Raw genomic sequence first — 24,759 nt, 5'->3', positions numbered from 1 at the left:
ATTAATGTATAGCCTAGTTTATAGTATAGTACACTTACGGGACAATAAAGTGACTCCTCTGAGATATTTCATTCGCTGTATAAAGTTGTCATATTAATTTAAAAGAAAATATTGCCAAGCCAAAATAGAGCAGTTTGCATGACTAATGTTTTGTGAACCCCTATAATGCCATTGAAATGTTTTCAGTAGTATCCATTTGACATTGAAGTGTTTTAAGATTATTTTTGTTTATAAATTGGAAGAGCATTGTTTGGTAGGTAACCAAAACTATTGATAAATTTTAAGTGGATTACAAGCTATACATAAATATATTTTTTAATCAAAGCTGAAGTCATTCAATCTGATTTTTCACCCTTTTATTCTCGGAAGAATAATTTCCAGATAAAATGAACAGACTATATATCTAACCGATTTCAATCATTCTTTACAGCTTGCAGCTTCAGCATCGGCATCACCTCCAATGCTAACACCAAGTCGAAGCTTTCAGTCACTAAATCGGTCAGTTTCCTCTCAGGACAGTATTCCCAGCTCCCCAACACGCTGCAAATCTCCCCATTCACCCCCCACTTCAAGACTTTTTTCTCCTTCAGTGGAACAAGTTCAGTCGCCTCTCAACTCTTCTGGATCATCATCACCAACATCCTCTGTACCTAACTCTCCAGCAGGCTCAACACTTCATCAGCGACCTTCATCTTTGCATGTTGTCAACCAGAAAGTACCAAACGTTAAAGGCTTTCGTTCCCCTAATAGACGGAAATCGGTTGGACATATTCCTCTGTCACCCCTTGCTCGCACTCCTTCCCCATCTCCTTTACCAGCATCTCCTACTAGATCCCCTTCACCATTGGTTCATCATCATAACCATCACCACCACCATCACTATCATCATCACTGTCCTGGTTCCTCCAATACTACTCAGACTTATTCACCTGGATCATCTCTAACCCCTGCTGGACCAGCCACCAAGAAATGTTTAGGACGGCCTAAAAGTGCCGAACCTGGCTCTCCCTTGCTTCGTCGAGCACTTTCACCAGATCGACTTCACCCAAGGTCAGCTGAAGCAAAAGGCACAGTAACCATTAGCCCTCTAGCTACACCATCTCCAAAATTGGGGAACAATCCACCTAGATTAACGGTAACTTCACAGTCTCCTCCAAATTACGATACTCCAAGTGTTATTCGATCAGTTGCTCCCACAATGCTTGCACAACGCTTTAGCAGTGCAGTCAGTATTCCACCAACACTTCCCACAGGCACTTTGGAAGAGGCACCAGAGGAATTGGATTCACCTGAGCGACAAGAGGCTGTGCGGACAAATTTTCGTGAAGGCCCCCAGGGAGGCAGAGGATCATCACTGCCAGGGACCAACAGTGCTTGCTGTGGGGGCATAGAAACTTCAGGATCATTTTGTAAAGAACATTCTCAACCTGGAATTCCTACAAAAAATGGTAAAGGTAATGGTTACCAATTGGCCGAGAGAAGAGGCAGTAAGGATTTTCTGGAGGGACGAGAAAAGCTTCGTAGCGACAGTCGTGGTCGAAGAGAAACGGCTGTTGCTGCTGCTGCTGCTGCTACTAGGGATTTAAGAAGAGAAGACAGTAAACGAGAATCTCGTCGTACTGCACAAGAGAAGCGGGAGCTGTTCAAGTCGGGTAAGGAGAAAGAGAGTACCTCCTAGGGTTGGCCCACCGCTGGCCTGCCTGCAGCAGCCCCAAGTGGCACAGATTTGTGCCTTCAAAACTTGTGTGTATTCTGGGCAGGACCGCGGCATGCCTTCTCCGACAAAAGGTAAGGAGACACCTGCAGCCTGTGATGATATCTTCCCTTTCTTTCTGGATGAGTTAAAATATTAAGTAGCAAAGCTACTGAAATCATTCCTGGTGATTGTTGGTATGTGTAAAGATGTGGTGTGTGGACTTTTGTGATGATGCCACAAGGCCTGCTGGTTGTGTTGCTACCATTGTGATATTACAGAGACCATCAGTCTCAAGCTTGTGTGTCTAATAAAGTCATCATCTATAATACTTTTAGGCACTTGCATTCTTTGGTCCCTGTCATTTTGTAAATACTTTATTGTACTACGTTCCCTTTATCTCAAAGATTTTTACGTTTTTACTTAGAAATTTAGAGTTGAATGTGTTAAATTGCAAAATATAAATATTAATGTACTCATTTGTCATGTCCATGGAATTTTTCCAGTGTTGTGTATATTTTGTCCCTCATTGTCATGTTGCTATACAATCTCACAGTTGCCATGTTGGAGTTGTCTGGTGGGGGAAGGGTGGGGGACAAATTAGGAACTTGAACAAATGCACTTCCAATTGAAGAAGCACAGTACAGAAAGATTGTTAAAGGCTGTTGAGGTGATTTTATGGTAAAGCTCTTGGTGATATGTTCTGCTTGTGTTTCCTCGCTGTTTAATGATGTCTTTATGTGTACTTAATATGGAATTTGTTTTTCCCACTAGGTCGTTGGGTGGTGCCTCACCATGTGCATTTGCAATGCATTTATATGGTCTCTGGTAGGAAACTGTTGGTGGGCCCTTAGTTGATACTGTAAGGCACCATTGGCACTGTGTATTATAGCATTAGTTGCTTGAGGTTCTTTAGCAGTAATTCAAAGTTAAGGTAATTGGAGCCAAGGTTTTCCATGAGTAACAAAAGTTTACAGAAAGCAGCCACCTTTGTGTGTGGATTGCAGCAAGTTGTTTTAATGTGAAAAAAATATATATATAAATGTAAAAAAAAAAAAAATAATAATAATCGCCGCCAAACTTTCCTGTAGTAGGTCATGTACAAGATATACGTATGTTTTTAAGGACACTGATACTTCCTTTATGCATTTGTCATACAAGACCATGTTGATGGTCGGGTAATGTTTGAAGCTTTTATCTAGCAGTTGTAGCATGTCGTCATTTTGTGACACCAGTCTCCCATTAGATACAGTGAGGAAAATTTGTATATTGTGTAGAAACCATTTGTAAAGAAAACAATCCTTATTTTCCATGTATAGTGTTTGTAGTTTATAAATTATTGATACTTAATAATAATTTTTCAAATGTGGTTAGCGAGTGCAGTAGTTCCCTGCTGTAGTTCACCAGAGCAGTTAAAGCAGCCAGGGTTCTCAAACTGGGGTTTACGTACCACTGGTGCTCTCTAATTTGCATATGTTCCAAGGTTGCTATATTGACAAGAGCTACCTTGGACCATAAAAGAAAATACTAAAGAAAGCATCAGGGGGTATTCTTTTCCCCCCATTTTTTTTGAGACAAATTCCTGGGTTAAAGAGACCAGTCAATGGTCAGGTGTGTGTTCTTGCTGTTTGACCAGTTTGCAAAAGGTGTGTCTTATCATCTTCCCTGTAAGCCTCGGAAATAAGCGTTAAAACCTCATCGTAAGTAAAATTGTTTAATTTTTTATTTAATAAAATGATGACAAATTCTTGCGTTATTTGCCATTGATCGAGAAAGAGGCTTTGCGCAAGACAGTGAATGTGATTATTTCAGTGTTAATAGGTGCATGGTGGGAGGTTTTTGGTAAAAAGTTTGCTATGCTATATTTTTAACGAGATGAAATGCACATCATCTTTTAGTAGCCTTTTAACAGTTATTACACTTCATGGTTCTTGTGCATTATTATCCAGTAGTGCTGTGCAGATATGAAATATACATCTTCCACCAAGTATCTTTAAACTGAACCGATAGATATGCTGGCTTTATATGAAATCCTTTGATACTACCTTGTGTTGGTTCTGAGGATCAATGTCCCCCACTAAGCAAAAACTTAACTATTCTGTAATATTCTATCCATTGTGTCATAACATTCTGAATGTTGTTGCATTTTCATAAGTCTTTTGGTAGCAGTCCCAGAAAAAAATATTGCAGGTGTTTCGGTAAATGAAGAAATTATTATATATTTTGTGGTGGCGTTAAATCAGTTGGAAATGAATACTCGCTTATAGCTCTCAATTCTTTGAGTTCATAAAATAAAAATTCAGTGTACAATGGTCTTGTGTTGACTTTGTTCTGGTGCATGGATACTCAAGCTATACTGTAGTTGGTCATGTTTATTTTCACTTTGTGGTACAGTAATGTGTATACGTTCAAACAGTAGAAAATATATGTGCATACGTTAACAATACCATGGAAAAGCCAAGTCTGAATATTAAACTGTTTACTTTAAAATGCCACTGTAAATTCAGACTTTTTCCAAATTCCATGTTTGAAATTTGTCTGAAGATCTTGTTCCATTTACTGGATGAATTGAAATCAGAAATGCTATTCATAACAAGTTGTTAAAATTATGGGCTGGTATTCAGCAGTGCCCAGTGTTTCATAAGTTTAAGGAATTTGAAAGTCAATTGGCATTTGGTTATATGGTACAGTTTACCTTGTCCGAGTTTAATGTACAGTAGCGTACTGTAGTCTTGATGAAATGTTCCACATACAGCCTGAGGAGTGTTATGATATTATGGCTTAAATTTTGGTATAAACTATTACATCCCTAGCAGACAGAGTGAAATTAGAGTGCCACTTTCATATCCAACATGGTTACTATGTCGTCACACATCCCTACCCCCCCTCCATTGTTTTCTAGATATTAACTTGGAGAAAATAAACTGTCTTAGGTTTCCAAGTGTCTTCTTATTGTCCCTTTTGAAAGTTGTTGTTACTTGCCTTGTTCTATTTTCCCTGTAATACATTTTCTTACATATAATGTTGGACAAGGCAGTCAAGGCTATTTCTATTCTTATTATGCTGTACATACTATCTTTAGCACCTCTGTCTTGAGAGACCAAGTAATTATCAAAAGAAGGCACCAAGCCGGGAAGGCTGTAGCACCATCAAATGTGCAGGATAATCATAGGGCACTAAATATCACTAAGGATGCCAATAAGAGAACAAACGCATAAGGTGAACGACATCAAAGGTATCCGATTCACTAAGAATTCTATTGAGGGATAAGTGACCGCGAGGGACGGTTGGGAAGCAAGACACACACTCGTCCTGAAAGTCAGGATATTCAACAAAGATATGCACAACCGTAAGAGGGACAATGCAGTCTGGACAATAAGGAGCAGGGCGGTGCTCCATTAAGTGTCTGTGAGCTAAGTGTGTATGGCAAATACGCATCATCGCCAGATATGTTTCCCACTGCTGGATATGGTGGTAGGAGGGCGTCCATGGGGACACGCGACTCTGTAGGAGCACGCAGTTTATCAGTAACAGAAGACCAACATTCCTGCCAATGGGCAAGGATGGAGGAACGAATAACTGGGTAAAAGTCAGAATAAGGAATATCTTTACGGGAGATGGGACAACTGCAGATTAGCTTCCTTAGTGGCAGCGTCTGCATGCTCATTTAAGGACACACCAATATGGCTGGGAACCCAGCAAAACTCCAGTCTTAAATCTGCTGGAGATAAGAAACGGCCAATGTTGAATCTTGACTACCACTGGATGGACTGGATTAAAGGACTCCAGAAGCCTTACCAGAGGGAGAAACTTACCATTTACCTCCTTACCATTTGAAGAAAATTAGTGATTTAGTGACAATTTACACGAGAATTGGTAAACTTGCAACAAGATGATCATGGTACACAGTACTGTACTTAGTTTCCGAGATGGGAAATAGAACCAATAGGTAAGATTTTTTAATAAACCAGATGGTATTGCCAGGATGATGAGATAAAGCAATTAGCCAGTCCATGCTTTCTTTGGCAGTCTATTTTTCTGGCAACTTATTTTCTTCTTCATCTGTAGTGTAGTGGAAAAAACCCAAAGTGGATTTAAAAAGTGCTGTGCTCTAGCTGACCAAAGATCAGGAAATGTTGATTTACAAAAAGACTTTCTTAAAAAAAAAAAAAAATCAGGTTTCTTTTATAACTAGTGGTTTTTAGCTTACAACAGAATTAATCAAAACGACCTGTTTCTTAGGTTGTGCTCGGCAGACAGCGGATTTTGATACCTTGCCAGAAAAAGGTGCTCATAACCTCTGGTCGGAGGATGTGTAAGGAGTAAGGAGCCAAGTATCAGGAAAGTTTGTGTACATAAAGCACTGTATATTACTCCTAAGATTTAAAAACCCTCTTAAAAATCCACACCATGTACATAGCTGTTGATCATGTTATAAATTTTATTCTCTATTAACTGATTGAAGACGGTAGTAAGTCTTACAAAGGATTCTTCTCCCAAACATTTTTCTTGTTTGCTACTCCTGCAACTTTTTCCTAGTCTCTCTAAAATGTGACCAACAATCCAAAAGTCTGGAATCAGATATTAGGTTGATTTCTGTGATATTTTGAAAATCATTAATTCTGAATTTATGTACAGTATTACCTTAATCTTTAAAGGTAATTAAAGTCTTGGGTAAAGTGTTAGCCCAAATAGAAATCATTGTAGTACTGAATCTTCCTAGTAAATGATAAGGGTTCAAAGTATTATCATTAAGAGATGGCCCATTCACAGTATTATAATTACAAAAGAATGTGCTTCTCTACATAGTACCTCAGACACACAGTAATAACATGTTAATTTAATTGTGACCTGCATATAATTGCTCAGTAAGCTTCTTTCATATAAGCACGAGCTGCACTTATGTTTGACTATGCATTTTTCAGAACTAATTGGATGTGTGGGATTCACATTTCTGACAAAGTACACAATTAACATAATACATTTTCTATTTTGTAAAAAGTACATTAACAAAGACTAAAGTATTAATATAAAGAAGGGATATCAGATTAACCTGAATATCAGACTGTAAATTTATATATATATTACTGTATATTAATTTAGATTCCATAAGAACCAGCATCTAGGTCAGAGTCCGTTGATACTACTGTTCTTGGGATTTTATTTTTATACAGACGTCAAGTCCGGTAGTAAACTTGTCAAGTTTCTATTTCTGTTACATTGTATAATTCTTTCTTATTTTTTTATTGAATATTTGAGGTCATTTTAGGAATGTTAATGAATTTTGCTATTGGAAATTTATTCCAGTAGAATAAAATATATTGGATTGTGTCACAGATACGAATTTTAATATCCTTCTTCAGCAATATACTGTATCTTACTTTTATTATTAGGCCTGTTTTACATTTAGAGTGAATTATAGAAGCACCACACATAAGCCGATCAGCTTGACACAACACGTTTGCAAGCTCATGGAAAGAATCATAAGGTAAGGAAGCATTCACCATCTCACAATGATCTAGGTTTACACTTGGCTGGGGTCTGGCTGTCTGCTCTGTGTCGAGGCTGAAGAGTCTTGTGAGGGTAGGAACTGGACTCTGAGTGTTATAGTGTTGTGGGTGAATGTTGAAGATGTGTGGAATCTCTCAAGCCACAATAGTCAAGAGGAGTCAAACTGATGACGATTGATTGTTATTGTTGAAGATTAAGCCACCACAAGAGATGGCACAGGCATGATCAGCCCATAAGTGAAGCGAATGTGGTCTTTGGTCGTGTAACATCTTGAAGTGTCTCTGGATGATTGATTGATAAAGCAACCTAAGATGTGGCACAGGCATGAATTATTATTATGATGAACAAATCCACAAGGGCCGTGACGAGGATTCGAACCTACGTCCGAGAGCATCTCAGACGCTGCCTTAATCAACTGAGCTACAACATGGTAAACAAAAAAAAAAAGGAGTTGAAACCAGACATTCTACTGAAGTTACTTGGATCCTGCAGCCTCTCTGAGACACAAACCAGGGTTTTACACAACTCCCCCCATGCACTCGAGCTATGTCAATATACACAACTCCCCCACTCGAGCATGGGGGAGTTGTGTGGTGCAACACAGCCCATTATGTTCAGTCAATTGGTTGTAGACCCAGAAAAGGGTGCATTTGTGAATTTAGTGGCGACGACGATTGTGGGACTAGGAAGGGGTAGAACTTGAGGGCAAGGTGCCTTTAGGGGTGGAGCCTAGACTTCACCTTCAAGGATGCAAGAGCCAAAGATTTTAGAGTGTCAACTGGGAGTGCAAAGAGGGGGTGAGTGATCTAACACAAAGCGACAACATCGGCTGAGGAGAGCAGTGGAAAGGTAATGTCTGCGAGATTCACAGCACAACGGGTAGTCCATCGTTAATTATAAGGTGTTTTCCAGATTCCTTTATAAATTGTTAGCGAAGACTTATAGGTCAATAACAATTACATATTGTAGATTATGATTTCAAATTTATCACACTAATTTGTGAAAGGCAGAATAAGAGAATATTACAAATGACCAAAATAACATAAATTTCAAGATATTTATGATTATAAAACACTGTACATAGGTTTGGACATAATGTATATACATGTTTTTATGTATTATCTGTTTTACAGTTTTTCCCAGTGAACATCTGCACCTTATGACAGCCTCTGACAATGTTGAAATTATGGCTTGCATTGTTACTGTATTCAAAGTATATTAGCCTTGATTAGGACTGACGAAGAGCACTTAAGACTTTAATTAGTTTCTAAACCAAATTTCAGCATATCATTTTATAAGAATTAAAACTGCAAGTCTCTCTAAATTGTTAAAGAATATTCTTATCTAAGGAAATCTTAACACACAGTGCCAATAAAAAATACTGGCATCTTTTCTTGTGTTACTATTAAAAATAATCAGTCTGACATTGCTAATATAGTATTAAAATAGCGAAAATTACTATAGGCTGTATGTAGACCACGGGACGAGTTCCTGAATCCATTATTTATGAATCTCGAAAGCTTTTATCCCCTGTTTTGATTTATAATATACTGATTAAAGTAAATCAATATATTACTTATTATATTAAATTATAATTACTGAGTAAAAGTAACTAACGGAATGTAAAACATTGGAGCGCAAACTAGCACAGCACGAGAAATTGAAATTGAAATAAGTTTATTCAGGTAAAATACACACAAAGGGATGAGGTAGCTCAAGCTATTCTCACCCCGTTCAGTACATCGTGTTAATGCATACATAGATACACATCACAAGCAATAAACGTATTACCGAACATTCTGAGAGATAAACATATACATTAACTAGCACAGCACGAGGATATGGTCGTTAAGCACTGTGACGTCACCAATGACGTTGGGCAAGGTCAGGAGCGGCCGGCGCCGCCTCAGTGTCGGGCTGACAGCCAGCAGACGTAGTTCCTTAGGCGGTGTCCCGCTTCTTACATCATTTGCAGCTGCACCGGTCATCAGGTAAGGTTACAGTGGACTTTATTGCTCAATGTATTAACTCGTATAAGGTGTCGATATTTAATTATGGTGTGACGTGGTTGTTGGCGTAGCGTAATGTGGGCTCGTTTATCTGTGATGCCTTTATAGGGACGGTGATATTTGGGTGGCGTATGATAGAATTGGTAAAGTTATTTACATGGAAACATAGTTGACGTATCCTAATAATAGTATTAATAATTAGTTTCGTTTAAGATTTAGCCGTACAGCATTAAGTGGCTGGTCCACAATTTTTTGTTAAATCTTCATTAGAGCGGGCAAAAATTATAAATATCTGGGCAGTACGTAAGGTATGCAAGTACTTTGGCCCGTTTAAAATGCAATAATTATTAGAGTAATGAGTAAAGGATCAGTGTAAAGGATAAATATTACTGCAGAATTTTGGGATTTGTAGCTCAAAATTTTAGAGCCAGCTATCACATTATTTAAATTTTTTAAATGGATTATAGGTACTGTAAGGCACTAAATGTACAGCTTATTCCTGTGGCGTTGCGTTGGTAGTAGTTAGTGGCAGTTTATGGTGGCAGTAAATCTGTGGTTTAATGGTCCTAGGGAGCCGGTCGGCCGAGCGGACAGCACCCTGGACTTGTGATCCTGGGTTCGATCCCAGGCGCCGGCGAGAAACAATGGGCAGAGTTTCTTTCATCATATGCCCCTGTTACCTAGCAGTAAAATAGGTACCTGGGTGTTAGTCAGCTGTCACGGGCTGCTTCCTGGGGGTGGAGGCCTGGTCGAGGACCGGGCCGCGGGGACACTAAAGCCCCGAAATCATCTCAAGATAGGGTGTTTTCACAGCCCCCGCCCCCCCCCCCCCCCCCCAGGCTCGCAGAACTAGGCTGCTTCGATGAATCTTATTGATTTAAACTTAATGGTATTAAACCCACGTTTTTATTTAACAGGTGGGTGTGGATTTGTGATGTAATTCGCGGAACCAATTTCATCTGAATTACTTTGGTTAAGACCGGGTATTTGGTAAGTTATGCAGGTTTGAATTTCTTCAGTCTTGATATCTGTAGTGTCCATTGCAGCGGGTAAACAAATTTTCAGGTACAGTAGTTCTAATAGTTTGTGGTAAGGTAGAAATTGAAAATTATACTTTGGTATTGTATTAAATCTCGGACCTTCCATCCCCACTACTTTGGCAAGTTTCCTAGTTCATGTGGTTTCTTCAGTAGTGCGAAAAATGTATTGTAAAGCTTTCAGTAAAGTTAATATGTATTCAGTGGGGCCGTAATTAGTAAACGTAGACATCTGCGTGTCTGGGATTACATTGTTTTCCCAGACAGTCAATTTTGTAAGTAATTAAGTGTTGGCATGTCGCTAATTTACGGGCTACTAGTGGAAATGCCACGTCTTGTGGGGTCGTCATGGTATCGGTAGTCACTAGAATGCGTGGTAATATTGTTTGGAATGGCAACTTAAAAGCTATTAGGATGAATATATCAAACAAATTAAGAATTTAAATTCATTGCAAAAAGTTTAGTACTAAAGTTTGTACCCTGGTGTTGCCCTATATATCAAAGATTACAACGACACGAGGGTATACAATGTTATAGAGAAATTATAATTTGTTGAACAAAAATAACCTTAAGACTTTTTCATAAATTTATTTGATACTTTATAAAACATTGTAATGGTATAAATAACTTAGTTTTTTCTAGGGTCTGGCTCGACAATGGCCACTAGTCTTCTTGAGAAATAACTTAAAGTGAACGGAGGACTAGTCAGTCACACAAGGAACGGAAATAGTTCAGACGTGACGTAGCTGCAAGTCTCGATAGAGGTGGTTGGACGGTGTTGAACACGGGGCGACTGACAACGTTGCAGGAGTATCTGAAAGAAAAGGCAAGTTGTTAAAACGTTCAGTTAATATTTATCATTAGCAGGAAACTGTTGGAAAGGATATTGTGCAGAATTATAGAAAGAACGTCTGTGGGACATTAGAAACGGTTGGTATTAACTAGTTTACTTGTCCTAGTTATGAGACTTTGGTTTAGGAGACAGTAAAAATGCCAGTTAAAATATAGAAATGGAGTAGGCTACCATAATTAGTAGGAAAATATCAGTAGATGAGCTTTGAAGCGGCATGATTCAAAGATAGTGTAAAGGATGAATGGTAGTGTTCATGACGTTGTAATTGGGAGGACCTAATCGTGATCGGTGAAAATAGTTTAGGGCATTATGAATAGTTAACGTGGGGGGGGGGGGGGGGGTTATGACAAACTGTGAAAGGTGCCGTTTCTGCGCCACTAGAAATATTGAACGTTGACAGTTTGCAAGAATACTGCAGTTTCTTACTGGTTGGTGTAAATGTTAGGAAAAATGAAGGAATGTACATATTCTTCAGTTGACTCTAACGGTAAGTGTTAGCAGTTTTAATGTCAAATGGTATAAATTGGTATTAGATAAAGTATGGTTGACGGGCCATTTTGTTAGTGAAAACGTGTAAAAGTAATATAAAGGGAGGAAACGTTACTACTAACGATAACTTTTACAACATCGTAGATTTGTGGTTAGAGAATAGTATATAGTAGGAAATAGTTTGGTGTGTAGTTACTCTAGTGTTGGAAGGACAAGTAGAGAAACGTGAATATTGAAATTAATGCAAACATTTTAACTTTACAGACGCAGTATAGAAAATGGATGAAGACGGATGGCTGTAGAAGAAAGAAGGCCGGTGAAGCATAGATTGCAAAATTGGGGAGCAAGATGCAAAATAAATGAAAGTTTTGAATCTGTGTATTGTGTACTTTGAAACTGTTCTTAGAACTATAGAATCTGTTCCCTCTTATGTTTAATATCTGGTGTATGGTGTTATGACTATTGTTCGGCTGGTTTTCTGTATTAACAATGTGGGTCCGATGAATGTTGTTCGTATTGGAATAAATGTCCCTTAATTATAGACGTTAATGTTTACAGCTGTTTGTGTGTTCTTTAACGGCTGGCTATACACAGTTTATATGTCTACAATGACATGTTTATTGTTGTAGCATTGTCTAGGCCCAGTGTATGTGACAGTGGCTAGAATTTGAAAAGTTTGTTAATAAAGTGTTCATATTGGATAAGAAGTGTATGAACTACATGTCCCAAATGGCTTTAGTCCTCTTGATGTAAAAGTTTGACACGGTAACACTTCGTGGTTAATGTTGTTAAAAGGGTTGTTCCTGAGGGTTTAAGTGGTGTTGACTGATCACCTTGTTCCTTAGGAGCATTTTGGCCCGGTTTGGTGCCTTCTTTCGATAATTACCCTACCTTAAGAGCATTTTGGTGGAAAAAGGCTGTACACTGAATGAAGGCAATTGGTTTATAGGGAATATTTTTGTCAATTGTAATCCTCACCTAGGTGATGAATACTTGTTATCAATAGATGCAACCTTGTGGAATATGATAAATATGAACAACATTAACCTTAGTGTTTTGTTTTACTTTACAATAACATAAATAAGTACTGTCAAAGAAACGTGACGCGTTTTTATAACTTTGTTACATTTTTCTTAGGTCAGTTGTATATAAGTAACCATTTTATTGCTGTTTACTTGGTTAAAAATTCATCGTATTCGTCTTGTCAAGTGTTGGTGCTTTTAATGTCGGTGTCTCTCTTTACTAGTGTCCCTTGGTGTGTGGTATAGGGGTTTGATAATGGTAGTGGCATCGGTGAAATGTTTATTTCACTACGTATGTGCATCTTGATAAGAATAAAACAAAATTGGGGGAAGTGTACAGGACAAATGTGTGTAGAACGTTGAAGGGGTTGAATGGATGGCACATTGTCGTGAAGTCAGCCTGAGAGTGTCCTCAATGTAAATAAAGGTTTTCATAGTAGCAGCAAGTGAAAAGTAATACGAAGACCTTTCACTCCATGCGACGAAGATAACGCGAAATTTACAAGAATTTTGCGTCGCAACACAATTGGTGGCAAAATAAAACATAACACAACAGACGTCATTTAACTACATACGAAGATAACATTCACAAGAAATGGTGGCAATAAACACAAGCGACATTTCACTACATACGACGAAGATGGCATAAAATTCGCAAGAAATTTTGGAAAAATAAAACGACACGACACGACGACATTTCACTACATACGACGAAGATAGCACAAAATTCACAAGAAATTCGCCTCAAATCACAAATTTTGGAAAAAATAAAACGACACGACAGACGACGACACAACACGACAAACGACGACATTTCACTACATACGACGAAGAAAGCACGAAATTCGCTTCAAATCACAAGAAATTTTGGAAACAATAAAACGACACAACACGACAAACGACGACATTTCACTACATACGACGAAGATATCACAAAATTCGCTTCAAATCACAAATTTTGGAAAAAATAAAACGACAACACGACAGACGACGACACAACACGACAGACGACGACACAACACGACAAACGACGACGACAACACGACAAACGACATTTCACTACATACGACGAAGATAGCACAAAATTCGCCTCAAATCGCAAGAAATTTTGGAAAAAATAAAACGACACAACACGACAGACGACGACAACACGACAAACGACGACACAACACGACAAACGACGACATTTCACTACATACTACGAAGATAGCACGAAATTCGCCTCAAATCACAAGAAATTTTGGAAAAAATAAAACGACAACACGACAGAAGACGACACAACACGACAAACGACGACACAACACGACAAACGACGACACAACACGACAAACGACGACACAACACGACAAACGACGACATTTCACTACATACGACGAAGATAGCACGAAATTCGCCTCAAATCACAAGAAATTTTGGAAAAAATAAAACGACGCAACACGACAGACGACGACACAACACGACAAACGACGACACAACACGACAAACGACGACACAACACGACAAACGACGACATTTCACTACATACGACGAAGATAGCACGAAATTCGCCTCAAATCACAAGAAATTTTGGAAAAAATAAAACTACACAACACGACAGACGACGACACAACACGACAAACGACGACATTTCACTACATACGACGAAGATAGCACGAAATTCGCCTCAAATCACAAGAAATTTTGGAAAAAATAAAACGACACAACACGACAGACGACGACACAACACGACAAACGACGACACAACACGACAAACGACGACATTTCACTACATACGACGAAGATAGCACGAAATTCGCCTCAAATCACAAGAAATTTTGGAAAAAATAAGACACAACACGACAGACGACGACACAACACGACAAACGACGACATTTCACTACATACGACGAAGATAGCACGAAATTCGCCTCAAATCACAAGAAATTTTGGAAAAAATAAAACGACACAACACGACAGACGACGACACAACACGACAAACGACGACACAACACGACAAACGACGACATTTCACTACATACGACGAAGATAGCACGAAATTCGCCTCAAATCACAAGAAATTTTGGAAAAAATAAAACGACACAACACGACAGACGACGACACAACACGACAAACGACGACACAACACGACAAACGACGACACAACACGACAAACGACGACATTTCACTACATACGACGAAGATAGCACGAAATTCGCCTCAAATCACAAGAAATTTTGGACAAAATAAAACGACACAACACGACAGACGACGACACAACACGACAAACGACGACACAACACGACAAACGACGACATTTCACTACATACGACGAAGATAGCACGAAATTCGCCTCAAATCACAAGAAATTTTGGAAAAAATAAAACGACACAACACGACAGACGACGACACAACACGACAAACGACGACACAACACGACAAACGACGACATTTCACTACATACGACGAAGATAGCACGAAATTCGCCTCAAATCACAAGAAATTTTGGAAAAAATAAAACGACACAACACGACAGACGACGACACAACACGACAAACGACGACATTTCACTTCATACGACGAAGATAGCACGAAATTCGCCTCAAATCGCAAGAAATTTTGGAAAAAATAAAACGACACAACACGACAGACGACGACACAACACGACAAACGACGACACAACACGACAAACGACGACATTTCACTACATACGACGAAGATAGCACGAAATTCGCCTCAAATCACAAGAAATTTTGGAAAAAATAAAACGACACAACACGACAGACGACGACACAACACGACAAACGACGACATTTCACTACATACGACGAAGATAGCACGAAATTCGCCTCAAATCACAAGAAATTTTGGAAAAAATAAAACGACAACACGACAGACGACGACACAACACGACAAATGACGACACAACACGACAAACGACGACATTTCACTACATACGACGAAGATAGCACGAAATTCGCCTCAAATCACAAGAAATTTTGGAAAAAATAAAACGACAACACGACAGACGACGACAACACGACAGACGACGACACAACACGACAAACGACGACACAACACGACAAACGACGACACAACACGACAAACGACGACATTTCACTACATACGACGAAGATAGCACAAAATTCACAAGAAATTCGCCTCAAATCACAAATTTTGGAAAAAATAAAGACACAACACGACAGACGACGACACAACACGACAAACGACGACATTTCACTACATACGACGAAGAAAGCACGAAATTCGCTTCAAATCACAAGAAATTTTGGAAACAATAAAACGACAACACGACAGACGACGACAACACGACAAACGACGACGACAACACGACAAACGACGACATTTCACTACATACGACGAAGATAGCACAAAATTCGCCTCAAATCGCAAGAAATTTTGGAAAAAATAAAACGACACAACACGACAGACGACGACAACACGACAAACGACGACACAACACGACAAACGACGACATTTCACTACATACTACGAAGATAGCACGAAATTCGCCTCAAATCACAAGAAATTTTGGAAAAAATAAAACGACACAACACGACAGACGACGACAACACGACAGACGACGACACAACACGACAAACGACGACACAACACGACAAACGACGACACAACACGACAAACGACGACATTTCACTACATACGACGAAGATAGCACGAAATTCGCCTCAAATCACAAGAAATTTTGGAAAAAATAAAACGACGCAACACGACAGACGACGACACAACACGACAAACGACGACACAACACGACAAACGACGACACAACACGACAAACGACGACATTTCACTACATACGACGAAGATAGCACGAAATTCACAAGAAATTCGCCTCAAATCACAAGAAATTTTGGAAAAAATAAAGCACGACGACACAACACGACAGACGACGACACAACGACAAACTACGACATTTCACTACATACGACGAAGATAGCACAAAATTCACAAGAAATTCGCCTCAAATCACAAGAAATTTTGGAAAAATAAAATGACACGACAAACGACTCTCCCCCTTACTCCCCCCCTCCTGCAGTATCCCCCATACTCCAACTCTCCCCCATATTCCCATACTCTCCCCATACTCAACCCACTCCTGCAGTATCCCCTACTCCCCATACTCCCCCACTCTTGTAACTCTTGAATTCTGCGACGCAGAATTCTTGTAAATTTTGAGTAATCTTCGTCGCATGGAGTGAAAGGTCTTCATACTACTCTTCACTTAGTGCTACTGTAAAAACCTTAATTTACGTTAAGGACACCATCAGGCCGACTTCACGACAATGTGCCATGCATTCAACCTCCAACGTTCTTTACACATCTGTGCTGTTCACTCCCCCCCTCCTCCCCCAATTTTGTTTCACTCTTTTCAAGATGCACATACGTAGTTAGATAACGTTTCACTGATGCTACCATCATTATCACACCTCTACCACACACCAAGGGAGACACCGACATTAAAAGCACCAACATTTTACAAGAAAGACGAATACGATGAATTTTAAACCAAGTAAACAGCAATAAATATGGTTAGAAAACTTATGTACAACTTGCCTAAGAAAAATGTAACGGTTAGAAAAACGCGTCACGTTTCTTTACATTAACAAATAAGTAATGTCAAAGTAAAACAAAACACTAAGGTTCATGTTGCTCATTTATTATATTCCACAAGATTGCATCTATTAATAATACCAAGTATTTAACACCACCTAGGTGAGGATTACGGTTGACAAAAATAATCCCTATAAACCAATTTGCGTCATTCAGTGTACAGCCTATTTCACCAAAATGCTCTTTAGGAACAAGGTGATCAGTCAACACCACTTTAAACCCTTAAGAACAACCATTTTAACATTAACCACGAAGTGTTATTGTGTCAAACTTTTACATCAAGAGGACTAAAGCCATTTGGGACATTTTCATACACTTTATACAAAATGAACACTTTATTAACAAGTTAAGGTAATTGTCAAAAGGCACCAAACCGGGAAGGCTATGTAGCACCATCAAAGTGCGAAATAATCAGAGGGCGCTAAATATCACCAAGAATGCCAATACGAGAACAAAAACGCATAAGGCGAAAGATATCAAAAATATCCGATTCACCTAGAATCACTTTATTAAACCTTTTAAAACAAACCTTTTAAATTCTAGCCACTGTCACATGCGCTGGGCCTAGACAATGTTACAATAAACATGTCATTGTATGAATAACTATAGCCAGCCGTTAAAGAATTCACAAACAGCTGTAAACATTAACGTGTATAATTAAGGGATATTTATTCCAATACGAACAACATTCATCGGACCCACATTGTTAATACAGAAAACTAGCCGAACAATAGTCATAACGCCATACACCAGATATTAAACATAAGAGGGAACAGATTCTATAGTTCTAAGAACAGTTTCAAAGTACATAATACACAGATTTACAACTTATTTTGCATCTTGCTTCCCAATTTTGCAATCTATGCGTCACCGGCCTTCTTGCTGCTACAACCACCCGTCTTCATCCATTTTCTATACTGCGTCTGTAAAGTTAAAATGTTTGCATTAATTTCAATATTCACTTCTCTACTTGCCCTTCCAACACTCAAGCTAGAGTACCTACACACCAAACTATTTCCTACTACAAACTATTCTCTAACCACCATTCTACCACAAATCTACGATGTTCTGAAAATTATCGTTAGTAGTCACGTTTCCTCCCTTTATATTACTTTTACACGTTTTCACTAACAAAATGGCCCGTCAACCATACTTTATCGAATACCAATTTATACCATTTGACATTAAAACTATCACTTACCGTTATAGTCAACTGAAGAATATGTACATTCCTTCATTCTTCCTAACATTTACACTAACCAGTAAGAAACTGCAGTATTCTTGCAAACTCAACGTTCAATATTTCTAGTGGCAAATTCTAGTGGTGTAGAAGCAACACCTTCCACATTTCGTCACTCCCCCCTGTTAACTATTCACAATGCCCTAAACTATTTTCACCGATCACTATTAGGTCCTCCCAACTACAACGTCATGAACACTTATACCATTCATCCTCTACACTTTTAATCATGCTGCTTCAAAGCTCATCTACTGATATTTCCCTACTAATTATGGTAGCCTACTCCATTTCTATATTTTAACTGGCATTTTTACCGCCTCCTAAACCCATGTCTCATAACTAGGACACGTAAACTAGTTAATACCAACTGTTTCTAATGTCCCACAGACGTTCTTTCTATAATTCTGCAGAATATCCTTTCCAACAGTTTCCTGCTAATGATAAATATTAACTGAACGTTTTAACAACTTGCCTTTTCTTTCAGATATTCCTGCAACGTTGTCAGTCGCCCCGTGTTCAACACCGTCCAACAACCTCTATCGAGACTTGCAGCTACGTCACGCCTGAACTAGTTCCGTTCCTTGTGTGACTGACTAGTCCTCCGTTCACCAAGTTATTTCTCAAGAAGACTCGTGGCCCTTGTCGAGCCAGACCCTAGAAAAACAAAACATTAAGTTATTTATACCATTACAATGTTTTATAAAGTATCAAATTTATGAAAAAATCTAAGGTTATTTTTGTTCAACAAATTTCTGTATAACATTGTATACCCTCGTGTCTTTGTAATCTTTGATATATAGGGCAACACCAGGGTACAAACTTTAGTACTAAACTTTTTGCAATGAATTTAAATTCTTAATTTGTTTGATATATTCATCCCAATAGCTTTTAAGTTGCCATTCCAAACATTACCACGCATTCTAGCGACTACCGATACCATGACTGATTAACATTACGACCTCACAAGACGTGGCATATCCACTAGTAGCCCGTAAATTAGCGACATGCCAACACTTAAATACTTACAAAATTGACTGTCTGGGAAAACAATCCCAGACACGCAGATGTCTACGTTTACTAATTACGGCCCCACTGAATACATTAACTTTACCGAAAGCTTTACAATACATTCTTAGCACTACTGAAGAAACCACATGAACTAGGAAGATTGCCCAAGTAGTGGGGGAGGGTGGAATTTTAATACAATACCAAAATATAATTTTTCAATTTCTACCTAACCACAAACTATTAGAACTACTGTACCTGAAAATTTGTTTACCCGCTGCAATGGACACTACAGATATCAAGACTGAAGAAATTCAAACCTGCATAACTTACCAAATACCCGGTCTTAACCAAAGTAATTCAGATGAAATTGGTTCCGTGACCTACATTACAGAAATCCACACCCACCTGTTAAATAAAAAAAGAGAAAGTGGGTTTAATACCATTAAGTTTTAAAAGCATCAAGATTCATCGAAGCAGCCTAATTCTGCGAGCCTGAGGGGGGGGGGGTTATGGAAACACCCTCACACCATTAAGCCACAAATACCCATAAACTGCCACCAACTACTACCAACGCTACGCCACAGGAATAAGCTGTACATTTAGTGCCTTATAGTACCTACAAGCCATATAAAAATTTAATATAACAGCTGGCTAAAATTGAGCTACAAATCCCCAAAATTCTGCAGTAAATTGTATCCTTTACTCTAATATTATTGCATTTTAAACGGGCCACGTACTTTAATACCTTACGTACTGCCCAGATATTTAGACTTTTTGCCCGTTCTAATGCAGATTTCAAAAAAAAAAAAAAAAATTGTGGGTCACCCACTTAATGCTGTACCGCTATATCTTAAACGAAGCTAATTATTAATACTATTGTTAGGATACGTCAACTAGGTTTCCATGTAAATAACTTTACCAATTCTATCATATGCCACCCAAATATCACCGTCCCTATAAAGGCATCACAGATAACAGAGCCCATATTACGCTACGCCAACAACCAGGTCACACCATAATTATATATCGACACCTGCACCTTATATGAGTTAATACATTGAGCAATAAAGTCCACAGTAACCTTACCTGATGACCGGTGTAGCTGCAAATGAAGTAAGAAGCAGACACCGCCCAAGGAACTACGTCTGCTGGCTGTCAGCCCGACACTGAGGCGGCGCCGTCCGCTCCTGACCTTCATGCCCAACACAGCGTCATTGGTGACGTCACAGTGCTTAACGACCATATCCTCGTGCTGTGCTAATTAATGTATATGTTTATTTCTCAGAATGTTTGGTAATACGTTTATTGCTTGTGATGTGTATCTATGTATGCATTAACACGATGTACTGAACGGGGTGAGAATAGCTTGAGCTACCTCATCCCTTTGTGTGTATTTTACCTCAATAAACTTATTTCAATTTCTCGTGCTGTGCTAGTTTGCGCTCCAATGTTTTACATTCCGTTAGTTACTTTTAATCAGTAATATTATAATTTAATATAATAAGTAAATGACCGCTGCATTATGTAGGAATGCGGAGGAATTTCTGATGGAGGAGAGACAATTGCACAGCGCGATCCGCAGCGCAGCGTGCGGAGCGCCTTGGGGGCCTATATAAAGAAGAGAGGAGAGTTCATGCGTTCTCTCTTGCTCCAGTCACGCTCCGCTTCACAAGTCAAAGGAAAAAATTTTTCCCACCCTCCTCCCCTTCCAATGTTCAGCGGCACAAAACCCTACGCACAGTCCTATGTACTTTGTCCTTTATTGATGGGGTACTGGGGGGGGGTGCAGCACCGGCCCCTAAGTATTACGCTGTCCGCAGCTACTTACTCTCACTTGTAAGAGTAATGTTAAATTTGTCCTATATGTGTATTCTACAGCTACTAGTAATTTACCATTTCACATTATGTCTGAGATTGGCGCATTATTTCTGTCATGTGTTAGGCCACTATATGCTACTCTTTAAGCCCTGATTCTACTTGAAAATTGTTAAACGTTTGCCTTACTTGTACCAATAGTTAATAAGGATTCGGCGTTCTGCAGACCATGTTCTATTTAGTTACCGGATATAAGCATATGGATTAATGTTAAGTCGTTGTAGTAAAGTTATACATGTATTTATGCTGTTGTAAAATTATACAAGTTACCAGATACATTAACATGGTCTGAAAAATGTATTTGTTTCTACTAAAAAATTAAATAAATAGGTCCCCATGCTGTTGGTGTCTTATTCCTCCATTATCAGAAATAAGTAATATACCGATTTACTTTAATCGGTATATTATAAATCAAAACGGGATAAAAGCTTTAGAGATTCATAAATAATGGATTCAGGAACTCGTCCCGTGGTCTACATACAGCCTATAGTAATTTTCGCCATTTTAATACTATATTAGCAATGTCAGACTGATTATTTTTAATAGTAACGCAAGAAAAGATGCCAGTATTTTTGATTGGCACCGTGTGTAAAGATTTCCTTAGATAAGAATATTCCTTAACAATTTAGAGACATTTGCAGTTTTAATTCTTATAAAATGATATGCTGAAATTTGGTTTAGAAACTAATTAAAGTCTTAAGTGCTCTTCGTCAGTCCTAATCAAGGCTAATATACTTTGAATACAGTAACAATGCAAGCCATAATTTCAACATTGTCAGAGGCTGTCATAAGGTGCAGATGTTCACTGGGAAAAACTGTAAAACAGATAATACATAAAAACATGTATATACATTGTCTGAACCTATGTACAGTGTTTTATAATCATAAATATCTTGAAATTTACGTTATTTTGGTCATTTGTAACATTCTCTTATTCTGCCTTTCACAAATTAGTGTGATAAATTTGAAATCATAATCTACAATATGTATTTATTGACCTATAAGTCTTCGCTAACAATTTATAAAGGAATCTGGAAAACGCCTTATAATTAATGATGGACTACCCGTTGTGCTGTGAATCTCGCAGACATTACCTTTCCACTGCTCTCCTCAGCCGATGTTGTCGCTTTGTGTTAGATCACTCACCCCCTCTTTGCACTCCCAGTTGACACTCTAAAATCTTTGGCTCTTACATCCTTGAAGGTGAAGTCTAGGCTCCACCCCTAGAGGCCCTCAAGCTCTACCGCTTCCTAGTCCCACAATCGTCGTCGCCCCTAAATTCACAAATGCACCCTTTCCTGGGTCTACAACCAATTGACTGAACATAATGGGCTGTGTTGCACCACACAACTTCCCCCATGCTCGAGTGGGGGAGTTGTGTTTATTGACACAGTTCGAGTGCATGGGGGGAGTTGTGTAAAACCCTGGTTTGTGTCTCGGAGAGGCTGCAGGATCCAAGTAAGTTCAGTAGAACTTCTGGTTTCAACTCTTCTTTTTTTTTTACCATGTCATAGCTCAGTCGATTAAGGCAGCGTCTGGGATGCTCTCGGACGTAGGTTCGAATCCTCGTCACGGCCCTTGTGGATTTGTTCATCAATATATAAAAAAGGTAAAGTTCCCAAAGTTACTGGTGCTAGTTGAATAATCTCCTACAGAGTTAATTAGCCTAAGTTTTAAAAGTAACTGGGAGGAGTGGTGGCTGCATTTGTTAAACAAGTAACCTTATTAACTATCCAGACTGTAATTGACTGCAGAGATATCTTTAACACCTTGGTCATCTCTCTCACTTTCCCGTGAAAGTGGGTTGATCACAAATGCTCAACTGGGTTGAGCATTTGTGAGGGTGAACTCTTTCCAGTTTTTATGGGGTTAAAAATACAATTATTACAGTCTTAGGGTTACAAATAGCAACCGTTACAATGGTAGAATCAGTTGTTACATGACCATCCTCTATCAAGTTAATAAGAAGTATTAACTGTAGTTGAAGTATTAAGTATTAAGAAGTATTAACTGAAGAGTAGTTGTACATTTGGGAAATGTGATTGGTTTATTAATCTTACATAACCTATATCATTATCTACCACAATTGACGGACTGGAACACTACAGGCAGAACCAAATGCTGCCTGGTGGTGAAAATAAGTGCTAGTGACTTTCGAGCTAGTTTGAGCAAATCCTTTGTTCTGTGTGAATTGCTGGCAGATTTGTTTGACAGTTTTGAAGCGTCGCTTTCTGTGAACCCCTCCAGTTGTCTATAAAATTTTAGACTTTCTGGATTTTTTTTTTTTGGCGAGATAACAGATTGTCACTCGCTTCCTGTACCTCTATAGAGTGGGGTCAGGCTCTCGCTTCAGTCCCTGGGAGGCCAAATAGAACTAACGTGCCTGATGTGACCTTTCAGTATGGTAAAAATCTCTGCAAGATAACTTCAGGGAACCAGCAAGGGTGGCAGGGGATGGGGGGTTGTGGGTGTCATTACAAAAAAAAAAAATACTGAAAAGATTAAAGAGATTATACTCAGACCGTTAGAGCACATTGAACAGATGGACAATGGCAGACTGATGAAGTGTGTATTTCAAAGGGTAAAAGAGAAATGGCGGAAAGATGGTGGACTGACATATTGTGCATATCACTTGGGATATATTAAGCTAAATCTAGATGGAAACGGTTAGAGAAGGGAGTAGAATAGAGTACAGTTCAGTACTCCTATTTCCCACCCCATGAAAGTGGTAAATGTGGGTAATAATCGGTCGTCTTATTGTATATGTAAAGTACAGTGGGGTCTCGATTTACGATGGTAATCCGCTCCCAGAGACGTACTGTATCATAAGTCGAAGCGATTTTTCCCAAAAGAAATAATGAGAATTGAATTAATCCATTCCCCACCCTCCAAAATATTAACTTATAAATACATTTTATACTGAATACAATGTTTTTCTCCAACTACAATACAGTACACATTTTTATCTTACTTTTATGGAGGACTCTTGATGGCGTATGGAAGATGGTGATGACGGGGAAGAAGGAGAGGTGTATAGGGAGGGAAGGGAGGTGTTTGGAAGGGAAGTCCCCTTCCATTATAACATCAGGCAGTGATGACTTTTCTGGGATACACTCTCTGGCACATTTTGCCTGCATACCACTAGGACCAGCTTGTAGCTCAACTGCTTGCTTGTCTTACTAAGAATCTGTCTAAAGACATTTGTTTTTCCCTACATTTTAACACTTGTCTGTAGTAAGACATCAGTGTCATTTAAAGGTCAATGCAATGGCCTGCTACAGCTTCATCTTTTCAACAAAACTTTGCAGTTCTTCCCATACTTCACACATAGGAAGGGACATCCTCTACTCACAACTATTTTCTTAGGTTGAACCTTACCACTGACTTTCTTGGGAC

General features: G+C 38.8%; 1 protein-coding gene and 2 long non-coding RNA genes across 8 annotated transcripts in view; 2 read left to right on the top strand and 1 right to left on the bottom strand.

The window, feature by feature from the left end:
- The window catches only part of LOC138351029 (microtubule-associated serine/threonine-protein kinase 2-like), a 29,875-nt gene extending 25,241 nt beyond the window's left edge, over positions 1-4,634 (top strand). For all 3 annotated transcript variants that reach the window (XM_069302527.1, XM_069302526.1, XM_069302528.1), the window contains one exon: positions 431-4,634. In XM_069302527.1, the coding sequence (XP_069158628.1) occupies positions 431-1,678 (1,248 nt within the window). In that variant the 3' untranslated portion in view covers positions 1,679-4,634. The remainder of the gene's footprint in view (positions 1-430) is intronic.
- A 3,404-nt stretch (positions 4,635-8,038) lies between these two features.
- Positions 8,039-12,299, top strand: LOC123764904 (uncharacterized). 3 transcript variants are annotated; one of them, XR_011222329.1, is made up of 5 exons: positions 8,039-8,053; positions 9,037-9,195; positions 10,131-10,203; positions 10,893-11,076; positions 11,857-12,299. It is a non-coding gene; the product is annotated as an uncharacterized lncRNA (long non-coding RNA). The 3 variants fall into 3 exon arrangements; XR_011222328.1 differs by having other exon boundaries at positions 9,032-9,195; XR_011222330.1 differs by lacking the exon at positions 10,131-10,203 and having other exon boundaries at positions 9,032-9,195.
- A 5,431-nt stretch (positions 12,300-17,730) lies between these two features.
- Positions 17,731-22,472, bottom strand: LOC123764693 (uncharacterized). Of its 2 annotated transcripts, none has more exons than XR_006773605.2 (4): positions 22,458-22,472; positions 20,575-20,745; positions 18,953-19,134; positions 17,731-18,163 (listed from the first exon to the last, which is right to left on the bottom strand). It is a non-coding gene; the product is annotated as an uncharacterized lncRNA (long non-coding RNA). The 2 variants fall into 2 exon arrangements; XR_006773606.2 differs by having other exon boundaries at positions 20,575-20,740.
- Positions 22,473-24,759: the final 2,287 nt, after the last annotated feature.

This window comes from Procambarus clarkii, chromosome 48 (genome assembly GCF_040958095.1).
Source record: "Procambarus clarkii isolate CNS0578487 chromosome 48, FALCON_Pclarkii_2.0, whole genome shotgun sequence".
Classification (NCBI taxonomy): Eukaryota; Metazoa; Arthropoda; class Malacostraca; order Decapoda; family Cambaridae; genus Procambarus; species Procambarus clarkii.
Note: the sequence above shows the minus strand (reverse complement) of the source record. Positions and strands in the feature narration are given on the sequence as shown.